Raw genomic sequence first — 23,329 nt, 5'->3', positions numbered from 1 at the left:
ACGCTGTAACGAGGAGGGCTGCTCGGTCACGTGGGGGTCTGAAAACTCGACCGTACGGGGTGGCCCGTGTATTTCCAAGCTTCTTTGAAAGAGCTTGGTCGACTCTGAACTCGTCTCTCGCTTCTTATCTCGCTTCTTGCGAAGATGTACGCTACTTGGCTCGTGCGTACTTGGACACGAATATAACGCGTACAGTGAAACCTCATTTATCCGACCTCGTCGGAGGATCGTACATTTTTCTCGCTTACCTATTCATTTTGGTTCGGATAATAGCAACTCGTGTACAGATTGACGAATTCAACCAGCGAAACAGTTTTATCGTATTTCATTCGGTCGTTCATCGTTGCATATCGATTACGAACTTCTATACAAAAGTACGAATTTGTATAAAAATTCGCGGTCCGGTGTACGCCGGAACCTTGACCTGCTGAGTTGCTTCTACTACGATATCTACGACTTTGGAGCGAATTCCGCAGCCATTCGCGAGTCATCGTTCTTTGCGTAACAACGTTGGTCGCCGAAAACGTACGCGACGCTGGGGAACGCGATTTACTCCGACGTCGGGAAACCTCGGTCAGCCGACAAACAGCCAGCCACGCAGGCCGCGGCAATAAAAGGACCGACAACAAGAACGAGAGACTCGCGAACATCCAACGCGCGAGTTGCGTGGAGTTGGAGAGTGTGAATGGAGTCTGGTCCAAAGATACACCGAGCGATATCCCGGTGCTATTTCGAGTTGGCTGACGAGTGTCGGCGCGTAAGGGGCGTAGCCGGGCAATGATCGTGAAGCAGACGAGCCGGCACGTCGGGTTATGGGCTCGCTGCAACGAGCCGGCGATCGAACGTGGGGTAAAATTGCGGATCCGCCGGCTTCGATCGTTCTGCATACTCGATGTAATTTTTCTCTTCCTGTTCGATCTCAACCCTCGCCGCTGCCTGATGCGGTTGGGGGATGCGCGCGAGTGGAACCGATCTTATGCTAATTCGTAAGAGGGAGGAAAGGGAACGCAGAGAAGGAAAGAGATGAAAGATTCGCGTCTCGTTGCGTTCGTTTGTTCTCTCCGTCCTTCAGACTGGAACGAGAGAAAAGGAAGAAAAATAGCGGCTTCGTAAAATCGTCACGAATTAGCTGGAGGAGGGTGAGGCCGAGGGGGTTTGGCTTTAATATCGAAGGACCTGGTCGGCCGGAGCCCTCGACACACGCCCCTGGACCTGTCAGTTTGACGTATCGCAGTCGCAGGAATCCATTATATACTCAATTACTCGTCGTGACAGGGAACGTGCACACGAATGAGGCGCATCTGACGCCCTCCAGTGCAGTCGCGCGGCACCGATATCCGAACGAGACCTGCGCGTTCCGCGACTACGCAAAATTTAACGGGACATCGTCCTTCGGTTCGTCTACGCTTCGCTTTCCACCAAAGTCAGCTATAACGGACTTTCGGTGACTGTTTAGAAATAGTCGAGGAATTTCGGTAGCCCGTACAGATCGATGCCCGCGTACACGCAGACACGTAGACTAACGTAGAGGCGACGCGAGAGGTGAACTATGCGTTGATTAAAATTTACGGGTCCGCAAAGGATCCCAATAAAGTGGACGAGACACGTCGACGTGCAGTCTTCGCAGCCCACTACGCCTAAGCGGCGAGCAATTTTTTGGTCAAGTTACACGGTGGGTTGCATGCCGGCGAGAGCCTCGATCGAAGTCTCGTTAGCCATTTGAACTGGTTTTTAGCATCGTCGCCGACTGCGGTTCCGCCGATGGACACGATATTTGGATAATAATCGAGTCCTCGGAACACGTCGATACACGAGCCCGTACAATGGTCGTCCAGATGGTACGCGGCAAAACGATCTTCACCTGCCGGCGAACGGCTTTCCTACGACCATTGTGTTCGAGAGCTCGTTTCCCCCTCTTCCTTTCGCGACCTTTCACGCCCGCAGTTATTTTATCGGAATTGCCTTTCGATTCGGGGAAATATCGACGCGCGTACTCCCTTCCGCCTCTTCTGACCGAATATAAGGGGGGCTGGAGGATGCCGCTCGTCGGATCCCTGTATCTCCCGCAGACGAGTCGTCCAGATTATTAAATTAAAAATACGATTTCCCGGCTAATCGTGCGTTTCCTCGGCCGACTCTCTCCCCGGTCAAATATTTTCACAGTTGTTTAGCCCGCGAACGATGCCGCGTCTTGCAACCACGTGTGGCGCCAGTCGTATGCCGTGAACAAATGCTTAAAATTCTTTAACGATTTAGAAACTTGAAAGAAAAAGAAACCGATCGCGCACCGTTCACGGTAATAGAAAATGATCGAAATTACAATCTTTTCCCCGTTCTGAAACAGTGTGCAACGTCGAGGCGGAGATGAGCGGAGATGAGCGGGTGCGCGACGCGGCCATCCCTTTTCCTGGCCAGAGAAATTGAGTTTCCGAGTTCGCTTTTCCCCGGGGGTGGCGTTTCTCCTGGCTCGTTCGACGCTACGCTCTCGGGCTACGTGCCATCTTTATCGCAATAATGAAACTGTGTTTATGATAATCCAACAATGGAACAATGTGGGTAACGACCGAGGGGTACGCTCCAGTCACAATGGCCCGCGGCTATGCTTTCTCACCTAGGAAGAAAGGCAACGAGAGAGGCGAACAGAGAGGAGAGGAGAGGAGAGAAGAGAAGCCGGGACACGGCGTGGCAGAAGAGGGTCTTCTCGCTTCTCTCACCCGGGTTTCGTCTCCCGAATCTTAATTAGGAATTTCACGAGGGCTCGAGCACCCCGTGTCGCGTTCGCGCTCCGAGGAAACGGAAGAGGACACCGGGCCAAAAAAATAATGCCGCCTCGGCACCCTGTTTGATCGCCGCCAAGATAAGCTTTGTAGAGATAGCACGACTGGAAAAATGGAGTAGAGCCAGTTGGTTTTTCGTTCTACGAATGTTCCACCGTGTGTCCAAAAACGTACTGTCCATGAAGTATCTGCATGCCCTTCGTAACCCGATTTGCAGTAACTCGAGTATAACAAGTAGCTGTTTTGCGTTCGATACAGTAACGCTGTACTTCAAACAACAAAAATATCGACGATAATTGCTACGCTCTGTTTTCTTTGTAAAAGCGTGAAAAAATGCGTTTCTATTACCGGTAATTGTTAGGAAGAAAAACCAGTTATCGCGTTAATCGTAGCGCGAATTTTTATGCATCGGTGGAAAATACAAAGGTAGGCAAAACGCAATGCAGAACGCAGTACGTAACGAGGATTTATTGCATACGCAGGGAGAAGATATATCTCGATCTGAAGCGAGTCGAATTCGGGATTTCGGAGAATACTCGGATAAAGACACGCGACATCGAATCCACCCTTCAGAATCTCCAGGATATCTCCGTGGTCAAGGGGCCGTGAACAGAGGCGCGATACGAACGCAAAGAAAAACACAGCTCGCGGAATTGGAAATTCTCGTTAGTCACTTGCGCGAGTGAGTATTTTAATCTATCGTTGCGGGCAACTTTTATTTTTTTTTTTCAGCGGAATAACTTGGCAACGGTGGTCAGCAGCGACTTTTCTTCGCGGCAATGATAAATTTCCGAATTAATCTCCTCGAAGAGTTCCGTGAAACTTTCGTATCCACGAAAGGACGGAAATTGCAGCTCCCTCGGGAAACTACCGCCAGAAGAGTATAACGGTGCTCGAAGAATCCATAACATAAAGTAGAACCCCGAAGCCGTAGGAAGAACAGAGGTTCTCGGATTCACCCAACACCATGCGCGTTTAAAGATTGACGGATCTTCGTCGCTCCTGCGAACCTTGGGATCGTTGTTACGTGGAATTTCGTGCATCTCTCTCGCGTTATCAAAATTTACTCGGTTCTCCAAAGACTCGAACAATACCGTCAGACTTCCGCGAATAACGTTGCTATTCGCAAGTGTCCGAACGCTCGCTTATTTTCGACAAGGTGCGTCTCACTTGAAAACTTTGTGGCAACACGCGTCCACAGCCTATGATCGATGGTAGCTAGGGCACCACCCTGTTTGGTGTCGTCTTTACCCGTCGGTCTGGCTCGAATCCATTATCAGCTGGATCTCGCGGGACGAAATTCTCGTGGAAAGACGCGCGTGGCGCCGGCGAGATTTCAACTGGTAGCGCATTAAACCGTGCACACAGTTTGTCGTGGCACGTTCACGAACACGCGCAGGGGAAGAGGAAACGCGACGAGCCACTCGACGACTCGTGTCAATAAACAGAGTTTCTCCTCTAACGACGCGGCCTAGATGACAGATATACGGGGATCTGGAGGCGTGCGAAGGAGAAGGAGAAGGAGAAAGCGAGCGAACGACGGACAAAGAGAACGAAAAGCAGCGAGAACCGAGTAGAAAAGAAAGAGCAGGCGGTGGTGAAGGGGAGGTTGAAGAGGAAAAGGGACGAAAGAATAGAGAAGGGGAAATAGGAGGAGGAAAGAAGTAAGAAATGGCAAGAAGAGAAGGAGAGGACGGACGTGCGCAGGCAACGGCCTGCAGAAGCCCCGAAGGCCGTTCACATGAATACCAGTCTTTCCATTAGTACTCGAATGGAGGAGCCCAGGCCGATGCATGATCGATACTCGCAGATCCAATCTCGCTCGAGTCTGGTCCAATCGCGATCAAGGACCACCGCGAGATACAATGTAACCGAGCTATACGTTCACCCTGGTGCTCTTCCTTCCGTGGCCGTATTTTTTCCACGAGAATCACGTCCTTGCGAATCGCGAACTCGCGGTAACTTTTAAGTGTCTTTATCCCGAGGCGAGACTTTTGCACGTGAGACGAGCGATTCAAAAACTCGAAAAAGCTACTGGTCCCAAACGTAACGTAGAAGCGTCGGAACAAGCGAGAGAGCATAGTAAAATCCACGATGTAAGTCCAAGTACTCGATAAGATATCTGGTGGACGAAACAAAGGCGTTCTGCGTTGCACGATTTAGTCGTGTTGGTGAAAATATGAATTTTTACGATCGTCGTCGGTGTAGTCGCTGGATTTACGTCACAACGAGCCAGAGACACCGTCTCGTACAGTAGCATGAATGGCGAGGTTGGATAATTTTAGGCGCGAATTTAGGCAAAACAACCGTCGGAGCGTCGCCGTATATATCCGTGTACCAGAATGTACCTGTATTATACTCTCGCGCCTTCGCAATGCTCGTCGTCCGTAGTCGAAATCGACTACAAGAGGAGTCTCATCTTGCGATTTCCAGGGTTCGCGCGAGAAAATCGGCCGAGAGCGAGGGCTCGGCCGTACGAGAGAAAAACGTGTGCTGTACGTAGGTGCGAAGAAGAGAGCAATTACAGGGGGCGGCGAAAGCAGGCCAGGGTTTCTCGAAATACCGAGTGGACAGTAGTTTCTACTTTGCCTCGGTGGATTCTCGTTGCCGGTTTCCGCTCTACCCACTTTCCATCCGCCACCTCTTCTCGGCAGGCTCGGAATATTAATGTCCCTCATATTTTATAGAACCACTCGGAGGGCACACGCTCTCCGTGTGCGTGCCATCCTCCTCCCTCGCTCATAAAGGACTAAAAATATATGTACGCAGGGTGTGCGCGAGCTCGGTAGATCCTTATCCGCGGGGACAATGACAAAACGAGCAAAGGTCGAAATACCTAGAGAAGTTAATTCGACTGTCGGTTCACAGCTCCTCTTCGCTCTCTCGCCTCTCTCATTTCCTCTTTTTCTCCCCCATTCGGTACTGTAGCGAGCCTTATCAGCTGCAACTTTTTATTTTCCACCCGATTTCTCTAACTCAGACTGCTTTCCTCTCCGGTGTCGTAGATAATTTTAACGAGCGCCACATTTTTCTTTGGGAAATGACCCCTCCGCGGATTAGGAGGACCTGTCCCACGGAGAGCGTGAAAAAGAACGAACGGAGAGACACGTGCGACCGCGAACGGTACTTTCGCTCTCTTTTACCAGCCACGGAACTTTTTCTTTTTTACGTTAGATCCGGGGCAACGCGTCCTTCCTAGCAGGCGAGCAATGGCATAGACACGTCACTGGCGAATTGAAAGTAACAGGCAACGATACGAACCGCGGATACTTACGCGTTTTTAGGCAATCGAAATACGCGACAACGTACGAAACGCGCGTGCCATCGAATAACTTAGGAAATATTCAAAACGGAATACCGTTCGAGTTTCATCGATCACCTCGACGCTCCGTTCGGCTAACGTCGTTGATTGAATTTTCCTCGTTGCGATTGAAGACGTTTTTATACCACACGGTAGCGTAATCGACACTGTGGCTCGTAGCTCTCGGCGCAATAAAATCGCGCGATATTATATGCAACTGCATGGGATGATCGCGCGACGACGCGGACCAGCGATAACGAGCACATTCCCTTCCTAGGATCGAATTACGGCTACTTTATCAACGGCGCAGTCATTTTATCACGCGTATCGAAACTTCTGCTTCCTGGTCGTGGTAGAAACGTGTGAATCGACCTTTACGTTGGCATGCAAGTAGCAAGTATTTCCACGATATTTTATATCTTTGTGAAAATGTCGAGGAGCTTCTCCGGGTCCTTATTCTCTTTGTCATTTGCACGTCGATTCGTATCTTCGAAATAAAATTGTACAGAGATATTTCAAGCGTTAAAGCTTAAAAAAGCGTGGAAGAACGTTTTGTTATTTTCGTTACCGGCGCAAAGACCGGGAATCGACTTCCGATAGAAATCAAAGGGTTTCCTCGGAGATGAAGAATGACGAAAATCTTTGCACGTAAAACGAAAAAGGCCCAAGAGCCGACAAAATTACGCGATGGTAGTAAATCGAAGGGGTGTCTCGTGGGTGCCGTTGATTGCGTTCCTGCCGTCCGTTCGACACGTATCCCACTACCCTCCGTGTTCCTTCCTCAGCTTTCGTCGAGTCAGAACACGCCGAGGTTTTCCAAATTGACTTTCGCCCCTGCTGTCAGTTCGCGTTCCTCCTTGTCGTAGGAGGCACGTGAACTTTGGTATGCGTGTCTCGTTCCGAGGGAAAACTGGTGGAGCACGGTGCTCATTTCGGAGCAACAATGCCACGAGATGAATCATCGATTCCAGCTAAAAGTACGTGCCGACGGTTAAGATGTGTTTGTGCGGGCAATACTCGCGATAGCTGCGAGGGATCTCGTTGTGGCGCAAGGTTCTTTTGAGGGGGTCGAACCGCGGTGCCAATCCAACCGGTACCGAGAGCGCAACCGGCCGAGACCCCTTCGACAAATTGGCAATCCTCCTCTCTCTCTTCCTCGCGGGATACGCCAAAACTCGAGTGTCCTCGACGTAGCCCATGGATCGTTTCTTTCGCGTTCGTAGCGTGCCGCTTCGAAATTTCCCAAGACTACCTTTATCGATCATCGAACGGTCGAGATGACTATCCAACTGGGGCAGGTGGTTTCTTCCTTCGTCGTGCCTGCGAGGTTCGAGTCAGCGTGCTAGGGGCTGCGCATTTCCCCGACCGACGAAAATTTTATTACTCCTGTTACGAGCGTAGCTAGAGGTGAAACGGCCGCGTTTCCATCCAGCAAGTTGGTGGCCCGGGCGAATTCAATTGCACAGGCGACTCTGCAGCGAGCAACGGACTCGCTACTTTTTCTCGTTGCGCTCCAACTTTTTCGAAGGGTCTACACACCGTGCTCCCACGTGACCTCACGGTTGATTTAACCGCTCTCTTCTCTACCCGCTGTATCCATTTATCCCGCTCTCTACCCTTCCTTCTCCTTTTCTTTGCTACATCGAGGCAACCAGGAAGAGAGGGAGAGAGGGAGAGAGGAACGACGTGTGTGCCGATATTGCGCACCCGTGACGCTTTCTCTTGTTCTCTCCTTCCTTTCGATCCCCTTGTCTATATTCGTCTTTCTTTCGCTGCATCTTCCCCATGGGCAACGTGGTCACGTTCCAGTCGCTATGGAAACCGGGCCGAATCGAGATGGAAACTCACCCCTTCTCTCTATATCTGTCCCTCTTTCTCCCTTTCCCGATGTTTCTCTGCCGCGCCTTCTCTTCGTCACGTATTCCACTCTCTAACCTTCTTCTTCTCTGTTCCGATCGCGCTCGCGCTTTCCATCTTTCTTTGATCCAACACCGGCGCACAGCCTGCTTTCGTCGTCCGCCACCGCTGCTGTCCGTCCCTTGCCTGCCTGATCTCTTCTCACCCTCTCGCTTGCAGTCGCCCGGTCTCGTTAGTTTAACCCACGCGCACCGAATCGTAATGGCAAACGTACAGATACATTAGGCGAGGCTTTGCCATCCTAGATACCCGATGGTAGAGACAGACAGCTCCGTTCAAAGCCAGTGCCGCTCCCCGTTCTTCCGTTTCCTAACTTCCCTTCGTTCGTCCTCCCCTACGTCTCGTGTTTGCGAGCCTTTTCGTACGCGTTCTCGGTCGCCTTCGATCCAGTTCCGATCGTTTCGACGAGTTTAACCCCTTCGCACCAGAGTGCAACGAACGCGGAGGTCTGGAGAAGTAGCTCGAAGACCGGATTAAATGCGAGCGCAGTGTGCAATCAAACCTCGTAAATCGGATTTTTACATTACAAACGAGTGGCAGACGCCAGAGTTAACCATTTCGCGGCATAAATCTCGCCAACGGGCAACTCCACTGTTTGAATAACTCCGTCTTCGTGCCAGGAATATCGGGACGATTTAAACCAAGTCAAGGAACAGTCGTACATACAATACTATATTTTCGGTTGAAATTAAATCTCCATCCGATCTATTCCGTGATGTACATAAAATTCGTGGTTACCACGAAGGTCGAGTGGCTTAGCCGAGACATCAGAGAGGCCGCGGGATCCCCGACTGTTTAACTTTCGAAACGCATTCGACCTATCCTCTCGGCGAAAGAACTCACGTACGTAAGTACCTTAATGCAGCTTTGGGCATTGTTCGGTTCGTGGAAGATGAAGAAAAATAACAGGAAGAGAGCGCGCGAGAATCGAGTTAACGACCGCAATCGTAAAGCATCGAACCACTTTAAGCTGAAGCGTTGAAGAGTTAAGCTGCGAGCGAGAATGGTGCACAATCTGATCAAAGTGCCGCGTCCGAATTATTCCGTCTGCGATCTTATTAATTCGTCGTGAATTCGAGATGCGTGGAAGGGGGCGGGGGAGAGAAAGAGAGAGAGAGAGAGGGAGAGAGATACGAAAATGGAAGGAACGAGAAAGTTCAGAAGGTTGAATTTATGCTGCTAGTGACTCGAGGTGGACCCATCCGGGGCGGGCGCGCGTCCGTTTGTATGCTTCGTACTCGTCAGGCTGCCCTCTTTCTCTTTGTGTCGCGGGAAAAGAGGAAAGGCGCGGATTTTAGTATTCACGTTGCTTGTCATTTTTATGATTTTAATTCCTGGAAATTACTTTTGAGGTCGCGCGCTCTGGTAAAAGGGTTCGCCGGTGATGTTTTACCGGAGAGTTTGATATCTCCACCGTCGAAAGGAATTTTGTTCCGAGAGCGTGGAGAAACGCGTTGACAGGAAATGCACCGCGGCCCTTCTTGATATATCGTATATCGAAAATATCGCGCGACGCACGGCTGAATTTCAAAGTGAGCTAGAGAAAAGAGGAGGAGAATCGAAGTACGACGAACGACGGAATACGAGGCTGCATGCCCTCGAGAATGTACCGAAGCCCGATGTTTGCGCAAGAGCCGTCCTGCACGCGGACGGTTCGGGTTTGATGCAGCTTTCATTAATCCTCGCGAAAGGGGCAAGCACGCCGCTGGAGATTGACACGCGCGCATAATGCTTTGCCTGCACGCGTCTGTCCCTCCGAGCGGGCTTCCAGAGAACCGTTGTTATTCAGCCACCGTAGAGACATTCGTTTCTCCAGCGTCGTCGTCGTCGTCGTCGTCGTCGTCGTCGTCGTCCTCCTCCTCCTCGTCCTCGTCGTCGTCGTCTTCTGGATAGCTCGAGCTAGGTCAGGATTTATCCGCGATCATGGAAAACGCGGAAGAACGTACACGTCTAACCCGCGAAGAAGCTTTCAACGTGTTATTTCAAAATATCAAAGAGACGTTAAAGGAATATCAATGATCCGATGTTACGTTCGTGCAACGCTCTCGATTCGACTCTTTAAAGTGGGAAAACTTTCTTTTATACGACTCGCTAACAACAGCAACACGCCTTTTTTACGTCTTACAGATCGTCGTGTTCGGAATGGCAAAGTACGAAATATCATAGAGAGCACGCGAGGCGGTAAAACACACGCCCGTAGCGTAAATCGAGATTGGATGGTTTCCTTCGGCTGCTGATCATTCGCGGAATAAAAGAGCTTCCTCAACGAAAACACCGACGAAGCGTAATCGAGGGGTTAGATGTCGGGTAAATCGGTAACAAATTTTTCATCGGCGTGTATCTTGTGCATGTACGCGAGCCGATGAATAAAAGACGACGGGAAAACCCATAAAGAACGCGGTTCGTTGGTCGCATTCGCAAGAACCGAGGCCGATCTCTCCGTGGCCGAAGACCGGCGCGAGGGAGGAAGAGATCCTAGCACGGTGTGTGTGGATCGTAATCCCTTGTCTCGTTGTATACGATATACGCTGGCAGTATATTTCACTGAATTCTGCCGGTAGAAGTCTTTTCGAAGCCCTTTGCGCTTTCATCGCCAACCTCGGCCAGACGATTGATGCAGAAAACTGCAATAAGCAACGAACCGTGCCTTTTCCCTCTTAATTAACGCGCGCGTTGTACTTTACGACGATCGTACCTTTGCGCAAAAAACGAAACGGTTGTTATGAAAATAACAACCGTTCGCATTGTAATAAACTTTAGGCTAATTAGACGAGGCCGCGTCGCAACTCGCTATTATCTACCGTAAATTCGTTATAACGCTCGCTAATAAACGCTCGTCGAATTTCGCGCGACGCTTCGAAAGGCCGACTAAAATTCGACGGATCCTCTTTTGCATCTAATTGCTGGCATCGAACGACGAGAAAAGTCTCGCGGCAGAGATCACACGATACTTAAAACTGTGTCAAACTGTGTCGCGCTCGAACAGAGGTCGACGACTCGTGGCCTGCAATCATCGTGACAATATCGAGGGACAATCGGCGGACGATCGAGCTCCATCCATCACGAAATCCTTTGGCCCCTCGTCAAAGGGAAATTCACGATGTAAACATCATGGGGGCTCGCGGTCCAACGAGAACGAAGAGAAGGGAAAAGAATAGGAGAGGAGAGAAGAGAAGTGAAGAGAAGAGAAGCGAAGAGATGAGAAGAGATGAGAAGAGATGAGAAGAGAAGAGAAGAGCACGTGTCGCGATGTAAATTCGTAGCGACGAGTGGTCGTGATTTAAAAATTAAATCTTAATCGAGTGGAATTCGGCCCACACGCTTAGTAACGAGGATGATCTTGGCCAAACGTTGGCGCACACTGTCCAACAGCGTAATAAACGAACGCTCGCGTAGATTGGTTTGGATAAGCTATAGATCGTGCTCTTTGCTCCCTCTTCTCGTCCCTCCTTTTGTTTTCTTCTTCTTCGTCTTCTCCTCCGTCTTCCTGACTCGACCGCCTGAAATATCTCAGCCAGTTAAAACGCTATCAGTTCTAATAAACGATCGTTCGTCTGTTTCGTCCTCTCTGGTGTATCGTTAAACCCGAACAGCGTGCCGTAGGTGAGGACAACGCCGGTGCAGGCGGCAGCAACGCGAGAAGAACAAAAGGGACACGCTCTCTCGTAGAGGGGCGCCGTTTAAGAAGGATAGAGAAAGAATAGGTTTTTTTAACCTGCACGGTCACGCGATACGAAAGGGATCGACACCACTGATTCAGATGTCGAGATCGAAGCAGATACGACAGAGGCCGCGATGACGACGCCCCGATTCCTTGCCACTTTCGATAAAAGATAACCCGACAAACTCTTGCCAACAACTTGGCGAACAGCGACAAGTCTCTTGCTGGTTTTCGTCTCGCGACAACAGTCGGTTTAACCATTAAAAGGGCGCAAACAAATATTTTGCTCGACCGAGGTTTACCGCTTTTAAATCACCAGCGTAGTCGACACGCAAAAATTCTGCCTTACGTCACCGCGTCGAAAGAGCAGCAGAGAGTACGAAGGAATAAAACGACTACCCATCGCGATGTCGTGAAACCTCGAAACGCTATCGACGAAAAAAGAAGCAGAAAGAGAGAGGAGAGAGAGAGAGAGAGAGAGAGAGAGGAAAGAGAGAGGGATGCGGGATGATTAATCCCGTGGAAACGGTCTGACGCTCGTGTGACCGATGGCGTGTCTCCGAGTAACCCACCTCTATTCTCTCGTTTGGCTCTGGGGATTAATTCCAGGGGATTAGCATTAATTTCGTTCCATCCGAGGTTGGTCGAGTGTCTCCGTACGTCGAGGGGCTATCGACGAAAGCGAAAACGGAATTTCGGAAGATTCGACCGGTGGGTGGAAGCGCGAACGAAGAACCAGAGGGACGAGAGAAGGAGCAGAAGAAGCAGCGTACCGGTGCGATGGAAAAAATTGCCTCCTGCAATCGCGAGAGAAACCCCGTCCTCCTCTGCCTGCTGCGAGATCCGTTAGGCGATCGGACAAATCGTTTCGACCACGTACGACTGGCTGGCTGGCTCACGAACGGCTGGATTCGCGTGTCGTTGAACCGGACTTATTTTTCGTTTCGGAGCTTTGGTAATTATCACGGGAACGTTCACGGTAGCGCTTCGAGGGCGGCTAGATTTACGACACTGCGAATTCCACGAATTTACGACGCTCCCTGCAAAAACGATAAAGTATCGGAGAGAACACAGGGGGTTGGAACAAACGAACGGACGAACGGACGAACGTGGATACTAGAGCGGCAATTAAACGGTACGATTAACGAGCGCGAAAAGCGGCTTTTAACCAACGACAGGCCGTGCGAAAATTTCTGATAGAAAATAGCGAATAATCGTGGTTCGGTGGAATGGTGGCGGGACGCGAGAGCGCGACTTCCTGTCAAAGAGCGAAACGCATGAAAAACATGGCCTCTCCGCGGACCTGTTCTTCCTTTTTCCTTCGCCTTCCACGTTCTTCTTACGCGCTACTTCCACGCTTCTCTTTCCGTCCTGTGACGAGAGCGGTACACGGTCGGATAGTCACGAGGGACAGGATGAAATAAAGGACCGACGATGCAGATCACGCGACAACGATCCAGTCTTGGCCGAAGACGATCCAAGGATCGTACATCTATCGAGTGTCTCGATAAAACGTCTCGGCTCATCGACCGCGAGGAAGCCGGAGACCCGGTGAAGAAGCCACGAGCAACGTGGAGGCAACGTTCTCGTCCTTGCCTGTCGTCAGGCGATTCCCTTCTACGTTGATGCTTTCTTATCCATTAAATCCGTATTCTTTTCCCTAGCGTGGCGTTGCATGCGCCGTCGTCCGAGGATGCGCGTTTAAAAAACCAATCACCGATGCATCCGCGATTAATGCTATCGCATCACGAACGTACAACGCCGGCGACTGTGGGCCGCGTGTAAATCGATGGATGCGTAATAAACGCGTTAAAAAATAGCCAAAGAGGGGGAAGATGGTTGGACGGACGTTCGATGCATGCCGCGAGGAAAAGACGAGACGATGTTGCGCACGGTGGATCGTTGCACGGGGCAGAGAAGTTGCGCGTACGCAGGATCGGTACGCGAAGAGACGAGAAAAAAGAAGAGAAAAGGAACGAAGAGAAGCGAGAGGCCGCCTCTCTTCTCTCTACCTGCTGCCGCGGAAGGCCTTAACGACGCAATCACCGGATAGCTTCGCCGTGATAAAAATCCCTCGGCGAAACGACGCCGGGCCACAAATCAGCAAACAGATGCGTAAGCGCGACTCCTGGGTCAGGCCCGGTTACCGAGCATCGATCCAGCGGCTTCGGTAACGACCGTGTTTCTCCACGATTTCGGACGGGTTTCGTGTCCCAGGACAGTCTCGGTAATTGCGTATAACCCAACCACCGCGAACAGCAGAGTAGCCGTCGCTACACGTCCGCCGACGACTCGTCTTTCCGCGATTCTTTTACCGCTTCGGCGGCAGTTTCTCGCGTTTCTGGCTAATCGCGTTTCGAGGAATTATCACGTTAACCCGACCTTTGAAAGTCGCGCGTTCGTATTAAAAAAAAAAAAAGAGGGTGGTTAGGTCGGGATTAGGTTGGCATCGAGGCGACAACGTTCCCGGTAGTTTGACAAATATCGATTCGAGATCCATCAAAATTAAATCACTCGCGCTAGTTTTAGTCAATTGTCCAAACACGCTCTGCCGCTTAGCTTTCAGATACACCACGAATTTTCCATCGTTTGCTTATACATATTTACGTTCCGAGCAAACATTTCAAAGCGCCTCGTCTTTTCTTCCAACTATCCGTTGCTGAGATAACGCTATCTTGGATCTGTAAACGAAACATATGTTTTCTCCGGAAGACACGAGAATACACACATCGAAAAATGTATTTGGTATCGAGACCGAGTCTCTTAACTTTGGAAAAAGGATTCGAGCGCGATCAAATACGATAGAAAATGTGGTTTGGATCGATCGGACGAGAACGAGTTATATCACGCGCGACAATATGTAAATTTCCGTCTCGAGTTTCCTTTCATCTGGAATTTAGAACGAGACTTGTATTTAAGAGCACGAATCGCCACGTTTGGCCGTGTAATACGAAGAGGTTAAGAAGAAGAGGGCACTACGGAGGGAGAAAAGGATTGCGCGTTTATCGATCGGAGAGAGCGATTTTGTTTCGTTGAACGGTGCCTGGATGAGAAATCTGTAATCGATACTTTTCGATTCGATGGCCGGTACGTATACGCCTTGGCCACGATGGTGCTGCACGGGCTTGGCGACATTTTACGAGCCGAAAACACGTGTACGTTCGGCAATTCGAGAACTCGACGGCCCGAGTTTTACAATTTCCTGGACACCAGCCTCGATCCTGGCTCGATTAATTCCGTCGAGGACCGATAACTCGTTCGCTTAATTTCACCCGTGCACCGTGTTTCGTTTTCCGTCTCCAACGACTCTCGACCACGAGGGTCCTCCGTCGAGTACGATTATATTCGATTTTGCATAATATTGCAGGTCGTACGACAAAGAAAACAGAGAGAACAACTGGATGATACGGCGAGAGACACCGAGAGCAGCGTGAGAGTAACGCGAGAGCGGTAAAATTGCATGTTCGTCGGAGAAAGGAACGGTTGACTCACGCTACTTGGAAGGAACGGAAACTCGATTACGATACCAGGAACCCGATCGGTTTCGATTGGCAAAATCGAGCTATACCGTACCGCCGCCTTTCTACAGATAAACGGAGTAACGATAAACGGGGTTGGTTACGGGACGCCCCGTATCTGAGACAAGTGGTTCTCGAATTTCAGTCTCGCAGAGCCGATAAATCATCTCGGAAAAAGCGAGGCTCGTTTGCCGGACATGGTCGCGAGCGATGATAATTCCAAAGCTCCGCGGATCGTCGACTCGTCTCGATAACGACAGTCACCGAGAACCGATCGATCCTGGGAAGAGAGTCGGGATCCTGACGCGCCACCAACGACGAATTACGTAGTTGGTTTTTTAGCGGTTGACAGGTCGTACAGGGGTGACACTCGGACGGTTTTTACGTAAGCAAAAAGGAAGGGAGAGAATAAATCATCCACTTATCTGGCTAATAAATATTTAGCTAATAGCCAGCTAGTTATTCTAGACACGCCCCCGAAGGTAACCCGATATTTATTATTCCCGTTCGGCGCCCCGAAATGTTCACAGCTGTACGATTATTGTGCTCCACCCGGTACACGTCCGGACCGAAAGACACACGCGCCTGTCTCCACCCTCCTATTTATGTAGTCTTTTTATGAGCTACGGGTAATTACTTAGGCGCCCGGACTATCTCCATAAAATCGATCTACGAGCGATATCGGCTTTCCCGTCTTGACGACATATTCCTCCAAAAAATTCTTTTCCCTTCCAAACGTTTCGAAATGCCTGACAGGGGACACGCTGGATAATTAATACAGCACCGATATATTTATTAGATTCGCCTAATATTCGATATCTCCAACGTCTTGAGATCTTGCAAGGAAACGGAATAATCGAACTTGTCGTATACGATCATCGCAGGAGGAGAAGTAACACGTGCGTTTTCGTCCATCTTCGGATTTCAACGTAATTGGAAATGAAGATGATAATCCGATGGATGGATGGATGAATGGAGAGACGTTATAGCGTTAGAAATAGTCGATGAATCGACCAATTCCGATATTTTCGCTCGCTCGCTCGCTCGTCACGAAAAAACTTTTTAAAAATTCAACGACGGAACAAGCAACCGACGACGTCGATAAAAATTGACCCAAAGCCCCCTTTACCTCTCTCGCAAGTCCAAGATCTTTCGTTAGGAGATACTGGTTTGGAGAAAAAATTCCATAGTGGAAGAAGCGGATTAACGAGCGTTTTATTTCTAGGGCGTAAAAACGACGAAGACTGGTTGAAGCGTGAGCGGAGAACCGAGGCGAGGCGATGACTCATTCGTTTGAAAATTTGCGAGAAACCCTGCCGAACGAGTGTCGCTACCGGTATGCAAAACGCGAATATATACGCGGACAAGGCAAAGTGGACGAGAAGGGCGCGCAAGTTGGCTCGCCAAGTGTTTTCTCGCGCGTCGCATCGCTTCGCATTCCGGGAAGGCGATCCTTGACGAGCGAGAGCCCCCGAAGACGCGGTTACCCGAGTCACATATCACCACGTGACGTCCTCAGAATTTCGCATCCGAGGAGCGCATTTAGATGCAGATACGCCTGCGGTTAAAAAGACCAACCCGGAGAGAACCGACGATGAGCCACGGACCCGAGAAGCAAAGAGAGGGTGGTGGTGGCGAGGGCGAAAGACGGAGAGAGGAGCGAGGAGAAAGAGCGAGCAAGAGGAAAACGTAGTTCGCGAGCAGAGTGGAGGAGAAGTCGTTCCAACGCGAGCTGAACAGAGGTGAACAAGGAGGATGAAGATGAAGGAAACGCGAGATGAAACGGTCAGATAGAAACTCGAGTGCCACGTGCGAGCGGAGCAGACCTTTTCGCCAGAAACGATGCAGACACGATCACCACGTTTCATCGACTCGAAAATGAACTTGGCTGCCGGCTTCTCCTCTGCATGATCAGCCAACGATACGGAGGATCCTCTTTCGGAAGCTACGTTTCTCATTTTACATATTTCCTTTTTTTTCCTCCTTTTTCTTTTTTTTTCACGCTCCACCAAACGGGCCAGTTATCGCGACAGAGTACCGTTAGTTGGCCGCTAGTTCACGTTCATTTCAGTGAACCCCTTCGAAAGTTAAACGAAACCGAAAACTCGAACGAAAATGTACCTCGATCGGCCGTGCATTTGAATATCCTTCTCGTTGTTCCCGGGCCGGGAAATGATTTAAATATTCCGTCGAACGAGCTCTCGATCGCGTTCTCCTCCTCCTTCCCCTTCCTCCTCCTGCTCCTCCTCCTTTCCCTATCACGAGTCGCTCGAGCCGTTCTATCGAAACTTTATCTCCGTGAAAATAAATCGCGTCGCGTACCTCTTTGTGACTGCTATCGAGGATTTTTCCCGATGTTCCCGTAGATTGGATGTCCTCGATTGGTACACGCCGTCGTGTGTATACCACCTCCGATAATTTACATTAACGAGGCACCGAGTATAAAGTACACGGAAACGTACGACTTGTGTTTCCCAAAATTGTCCCATCATTGTTTATTGGACTTTCTAAACGTTCCCGGCTCTTCTCCTACGCGCGAGGATTACATGACACCAGGAAACGAGTCGAACGGTCGCTAAACCGACGATAAATTTTTCCAGGAAGAAAGATCGGAGATCTAGCCAAGGTTGTTGTACCTCTTCGCCTCCTCTCGGTCTTCGAGTATCGATGGACTCGAGGAAGAAGAGAAACACTTTGGATCGACTCCACGGAGAAAAGATTCCAAAGATAGCTTGGCGTTGTCGGCTCCCTTAATAACGGGGTGATGCGCGTTCCCTTCGATGTCAAAGATGGAAATGAGGTAAACTCGAAGGGTCGAGGAGGTCGAGAAGAGTGCGCGACAGTCCATCCGTGTCTGTTGATCGAGTGACTGGAAACTCGAGCGTTCTCGATTAATTCGAGTCGGGGCTTTTCCCCCCCCCCCTCCCCTCTTTTATCTTTTTTCTTCTGTTTTGTTTAAGGTCTCGGTGTGTTCTCGAATTCTCGAGAACGAGGGTAGCACGCGGCCTCTTTGCAAGGTCCTGCAGGCGAGATCAGTGGAACACGGAGAGAATGAGAGAGAGCGAGAGAGAGAGAGAATCTTCGAGATCCCTTTATAGGAGTTTCGAGGTTCACCAACAACGCCATCAAAGCGACGTCTCGCTTCGCCACGCACGCCAACCCTTCTCTCCCCATCAGGTTGTTCAAATACTCCGAGCTAATTCTGTTTGGCTTGTTTGTTCTGACGCTGTTCGCCCTTTCTCTCTACGGTCCTGTATATTAATAACCCCCATACTAGTCGTACTTATTATGCGGGGACTTTGGACTTTGATTCTCGAAAGCAAAGCGATTAGAACTGGCGTAAGGAAACCGGTAAACAAGTCGCCCCCGCTTCGTCCACTACGCGACCTCGATTTCCCTGGTTAATTAACCCTTTCTTGCGTATTATTCGATCCACAGAGAACTTTCGAAGGGACTGTCGCGTACAACCTTCCCTTCCTTTCGTTCTCTTTGCCCATATTTACTTTTACACGATGCTCCTAATAAAACCTTCGTCGATTGCGAAGCAGCTACGTTCGTGCTATCTAAGGTTAACCCTTCGCCGTGTTAAACAGAAACGAATCGTCGTGCTATCATCGATTTTTCACCAATTTTCTAACTATTAATCTCTTAACCAACTGTTCTGGCGATTATAAACCGGGCCAACATGCATTTTTATAGCGCACCAAACTTTGTCCCGATTCGTATCTAGCTTCTACCGACAAGGTTCTTACGTTTGACTTCAGATGACGCAGATTTCTACGTTTCAAGTCGACAGACTGTCTCCACAATTAACGTTCGTCATCGTCGCTCCGTGCTTCTTTCTTCTGTTATCTCCAATTTTAACACAATCTATGTATACGTACGTGTTTTACAAGTTTATGCTTCTAAAATCCCCTGTACTTGGTTCATTAATTTTTCAAAATGCAAGCTGTTAAAGTTAAGTTAAGTTAAACGCAAGTTAAAACAGCGGACAACTCGTAGGTATTCTCCATTTGAAAATAGCAAGCTACGATATATATAAATTTTCCAATTCCCAGACAATGATGTCGAAAGTTAAGTACAGTAGGACGCAGGCTTCTTACCACTACCTCGTACGTACGTGAAAAACGGCATCGATCTACGATACAGTGCAATCGACCATTGTCGATTCGACACAACGTGTCGTTCTTCAGATAAATAAGAGAAGATGCATCATCGACGAATCTGAAGATAAACTGCTCGGGACGTGCTAATCTTCTTTCCGGAGAACTCATTAGGCGGACTTAGAGAGTTCGGTTTTTGGGAAAGAACGCGATTTATGTCGCATTTCGTTCGCGCGACTCCTTCGAAAAGCCATTGGTTGAAAGCGGATCAAGAAGCCGAACCACTTTGAGAGGATTTCTCAGGGCCTTTGTCCGATCGTGGGATACTTCGGGAACCGAAATGTCGCGGGGAAAATAATTCCACAGAACGAAATACGCGCGGAGATTGACTTTAGGTCGATCGAAGGATTGTCGCGAGAAAGATAATTCTGCTAATAACTAATAAGCTTAGGGCGACATACGCGCGAAGATTAATTCGAGATTGACGAGAGTAACCTCTGTCGTCGTCTTTTCTCGATCGATACCGACGAGCTAAGAATCCATGGAATTCGAAGGGCGAGCCGTTCTTAGAATCGTCGCGCGTAATCGCTAAAGAACAAGAGAGCGCGCGGTCGATAATCGGGTATAATAAAATGTTTATAGACGACTTGGTAAATATCGAAACGAATCGGCCAGGAAATCACCAGCGGGTGGCCGTTGATCGTTTGCGTCGATCTATCCCGATGACGTTCAATCTGAGTCATTTGATCCGATCGCGATGAGCTAAAACCTCCGACACTTTCACGGGTAGCCGCCGTTCCGCTTGTTTATCAACAATACCACGGCTAAACCGGATAAACTGCTGTCCGCGTCTTTCGTACGCGTTGTTCGATTGGTCACGCGTTACGTTGGTGCAAAAATACGAGATAAATATGTCGCGACAAGATACGTACGATGCGAATGGGACAACAGGGTCGTCGCAGGGCACATGTTCGACCATCGATTTGCACCGAATACCACGCAGAGTAAACGCGACTAACCAGTAAAACTCGCGAATCGACAAGCTACGAGCATAGATCGTAAGTTTCGCTCGTGTATCGTCGTGGAAGAAGTTTCTGCACGTGGTCGCCGATTCGTGACCATGGATCGTCGAGTAACAGGCGCGCGCGTGTCAAGTAGAAACTATGGAAAAAAAAACGGCCGAGCCATTTTCCAGAACAAGGTGTAAGCTACGCGCAGATAGATATCCTTGAGATCATAGGAGAGCCGTGAACACATATTTGGACGCTCCAGTGGCGTTTCTCGCGCGGTGCGACTACATGTAGACAGAAGAGGTGCGAAGCGAACTCGAGTACTTGACGATGAGCATAAGGCCTGTTTTTTCCCCTGACGTTACAAGGAAAAAATCGGGCTTCCGTGCACACGAGCGGGTGCGCGTTTCTCTGATCCCGTTCCCGAGAGGAAGCGGAGAACGTTTAGCAGCTAGTAAAATCAACAGCAAACTCAAAGAACCTTTTCAAACGGAACGTTTCGCTGTTCGATTAGCGGTGCGGCACTAACGATCGACGCTGAAAGCCACGGGAGGAAAAAGTGGACGAGAACCACGACCGATATCTTTTCAGCCCGTCCCGTTCCCCATTTCAACGTTTGTTAAATCGAACGCGAAATAACGAGGTTACGACCGACCGATAATTTGGTTCGTGCCCTCGCCAATACGGAACCATCGATTAATTATCGCTAGTTCTCGCTGAGACGCTGGAGCAGACTTTAATCCGGCTCTATCGATCGCGGCGAGCGTGCAATCGCGAAAGAACGAAGGCAAGGAAAGTCGAGCGGAAGATCGACCGAGCTTCGAAGCTCGTAGCGTAACAAGCGGTCCGCGCGGTTTATCGCCACCGATAAACTTTGCGAGGTGACGTGACGCGGCGCAGATATTTAGCGGGCGACACCCACGTAGGGTCGTCTCGCCGGGTCAGGACGAAATTTTCAACGGAGCTCGTAACGAAAGTACGCGTTCTACGACGTTAAATAAACGCATCCTCTCCTTGTCTCTCTCGCGAGCGGGATCCGCTCGTTCCTTTCCTCTCCTCCCTCTATCTGGCGGCCGTCTCTCTAATTTGTCCGTTCAAACAAAAAGCAATTTGTTACCCAGCGGACTGACTCTTGGTCCGGCGGTGCACGTCCCGCGCGAGAGACGAGCACACGGAAAGAGAGAGGGATTATCGAGGAGCGAAGGAAGATGGGACGCGAGAGGAAAAGAGAGGGACAGCGTGGACGCGCGAGCAACGGAGAGAGAGCGAGAGAGAAAGCAGAGGAGGTGCTGGCTGTGTGTGCTCGGTGGTGAAGGAGGTGGAGGAGGAGGTAGTGGCTGATTTAAACCTGTCTGGCGGCCCGCTGCGCGCTTAACAACTGAAAAACAAACATGGCGCCGAGAGAGCGCACCGGCCAGCGGGAGCCCACGTATGCCGCGCGTACCGAGACTATAAAGTGCTTCTGGTACCCCCGGAACCCGCTGTTCTTCCTCCAGCGTGCCCATTTTGTCCCCACGGATGCTACGCGGACGCGGTCGCTGTTCCGTCCGGAACGAGAAAGCGTCCAGCAGATTTCGTACTTTTTCATCTTCTTTCCCTTGCTCGCACACGCTCTTTCGCCTTCGCACGCCAGCGGAGAAACCCCAGCGCCTCGACTTCCCGTCACGCTCGTGTAGACCACTTTCGAGCCGATCGATGATCTCGCGTAAACCGTACCCGGCAGACCACCTCCGCCGGTGGAATCCTCTTAACGGAGGTCCCTCAACGACACCGGCCCAACGAGATTGCGTTGCGTTAATGACAAAACTTACCCCTGGGGTGTTAGCTTCCGCGCCGAACGGATACTTTGTCCACTCGAGCTTCTCCTCTTGTGTCGTGTCCAAGAGAACAACTGCAATCAGAGAGGAAGAACGCTGGTTAAAATGGAGAAGCTACAGTCGGCCTGCAAAGAAAGTATACCAGGGGATTAGAAAAGTAGGCGTTGCGCTTCTTCGTTCGTGCGCAACACCGATCGACCTAGGCCTGCCGTCAAACGGATCTGCGAAGAAGACCGCGGAGGAAAGGACGCAACAACGTTTCGAAAACGAAGAAACAGCGACGTCCGTAGCGACGATCGCGATTGATCGATCAATCAGGGTACGCGATTCCTCGGCTCGACGAGATACTCGTCGGTGTATCGAAACGCGCGGGAGAGCCCCGGCAAAGATTTTACCGTGAAAAGTCAACGGTTTCGAGGGGAATGAGGGAAACGACTGGCTCTCAAAATGGCGGATCCTCGAGACCGTGCTAAAACACCTTGCTTCTCGGCAGCTCTCGTTCTCGTCCTATACGAGAAGGGTGAGAAAGCCCCGGCTGAAGGGAGGAGAGGATCGGGCGAGAGAGAAAAAGAGGGAGACGAAGGGTCGCGAGTGTATCGTTACACACGCGACACAGCCGGCAGGTTGTGCATCGTGTCCTGCGACACGTTTGTAGTGGTGGTCGTATCGACCGGCTCTCGGCTGCTGCTGCTACAACCCACCCCCTCACGTTCCTCTCCCTCTTTCCCCTTTTCCTCTTTCGCTCCGCGTGACGCGCACCCGCGCGCCATCTCCCTCCCGGTCTATGTCTTTCACCCCGTTTTCGAATCTCGCCTTCCCCTCTATAGTTTTGCCTCCGTCCTTCTTCCACGGTGTTCACCACCGCCGCGACGCTATCGGTCCACAACCCTCTTCGCTCCCTTCGTTCTCCCTGCCTCCTCCTTCTCCTCCTCCTCCTCCTCCTCCTCCGCCTCTTTCTCTTTCTCTTCTCTCCTCTTCTCCTCTCTTCCCCGCAACCCTCGCCCCGCCACCTGCTGCTCCCTCGCTCTTTCGCCTTCTTTCTTTCACCACTTCAATGCCCTCTCCGCTTTTCTACGCGTCGGTCTTCCTTCGTTTCGCGCCACATCCTCGCTCGCTCTCGCGTTAGCCGCTCAGCTTCTTCTTCTCATCTCTGTCCGTTTTTCTCGATTACGGCTGTCCGCGTCCTCGTCGCACGGTGTTCGGTGCCACGCAGCCATCAGCCGCA

The 23,329-nt window shown here is 50.4% G+C and overlaps 1 protein-coding gene across 14 annotated transcripts in view; it reads right to left on the bottom strand.

Annotated features, from left to right (window-relative positions):
* LOC122575235 (ephrin type-B receptor 1-B) overlaps positions 1–23,329 on the bottom strand; it is a 94,751-nt gene that overhangs the window by 22,016 nt on the left and 49,406 nt on the right. For all 14 annotated transcript variants that reach the window (XR_006319365.1, XM_043743927.1, XM_043743929.1 and 11 more), the window contains exon 4: positions 22,099–22,178. Coding sequence is in view for 13 of the 14 variants with exons in the window: in XM_043743927.1 (XP_043599862.1) it covers positions 22,099–22,178 (80 nt within the window). In the remaining variant the exon portion in view is untranslated. The remainder of the gene's footprint in view (positions 1–22,098; positions 22,179–23,329) is intronic.

The sequence above is a fragment of the Bombus pyrosoma genome, linkage group LG14, assembly GCF_014825855.1.
Source record: "Bombus pyrosoma isolate SC7728 linkage group LG14, ASM1482585v1, whole genome shotgun sequence".
Classification (NCBI taxonomy): domain Eukaryota; kingdom Metazoa; phylum Arthropoda; class Insecta; order Hymenoptera; family Apidae; genus Bombus; species Bombus pyrosoma.
The sequence above is the reverse complement of the archived record's forward strand: the minus strand, read 5'-3'. Positions and strand labels throughout refer to the sequence as shown.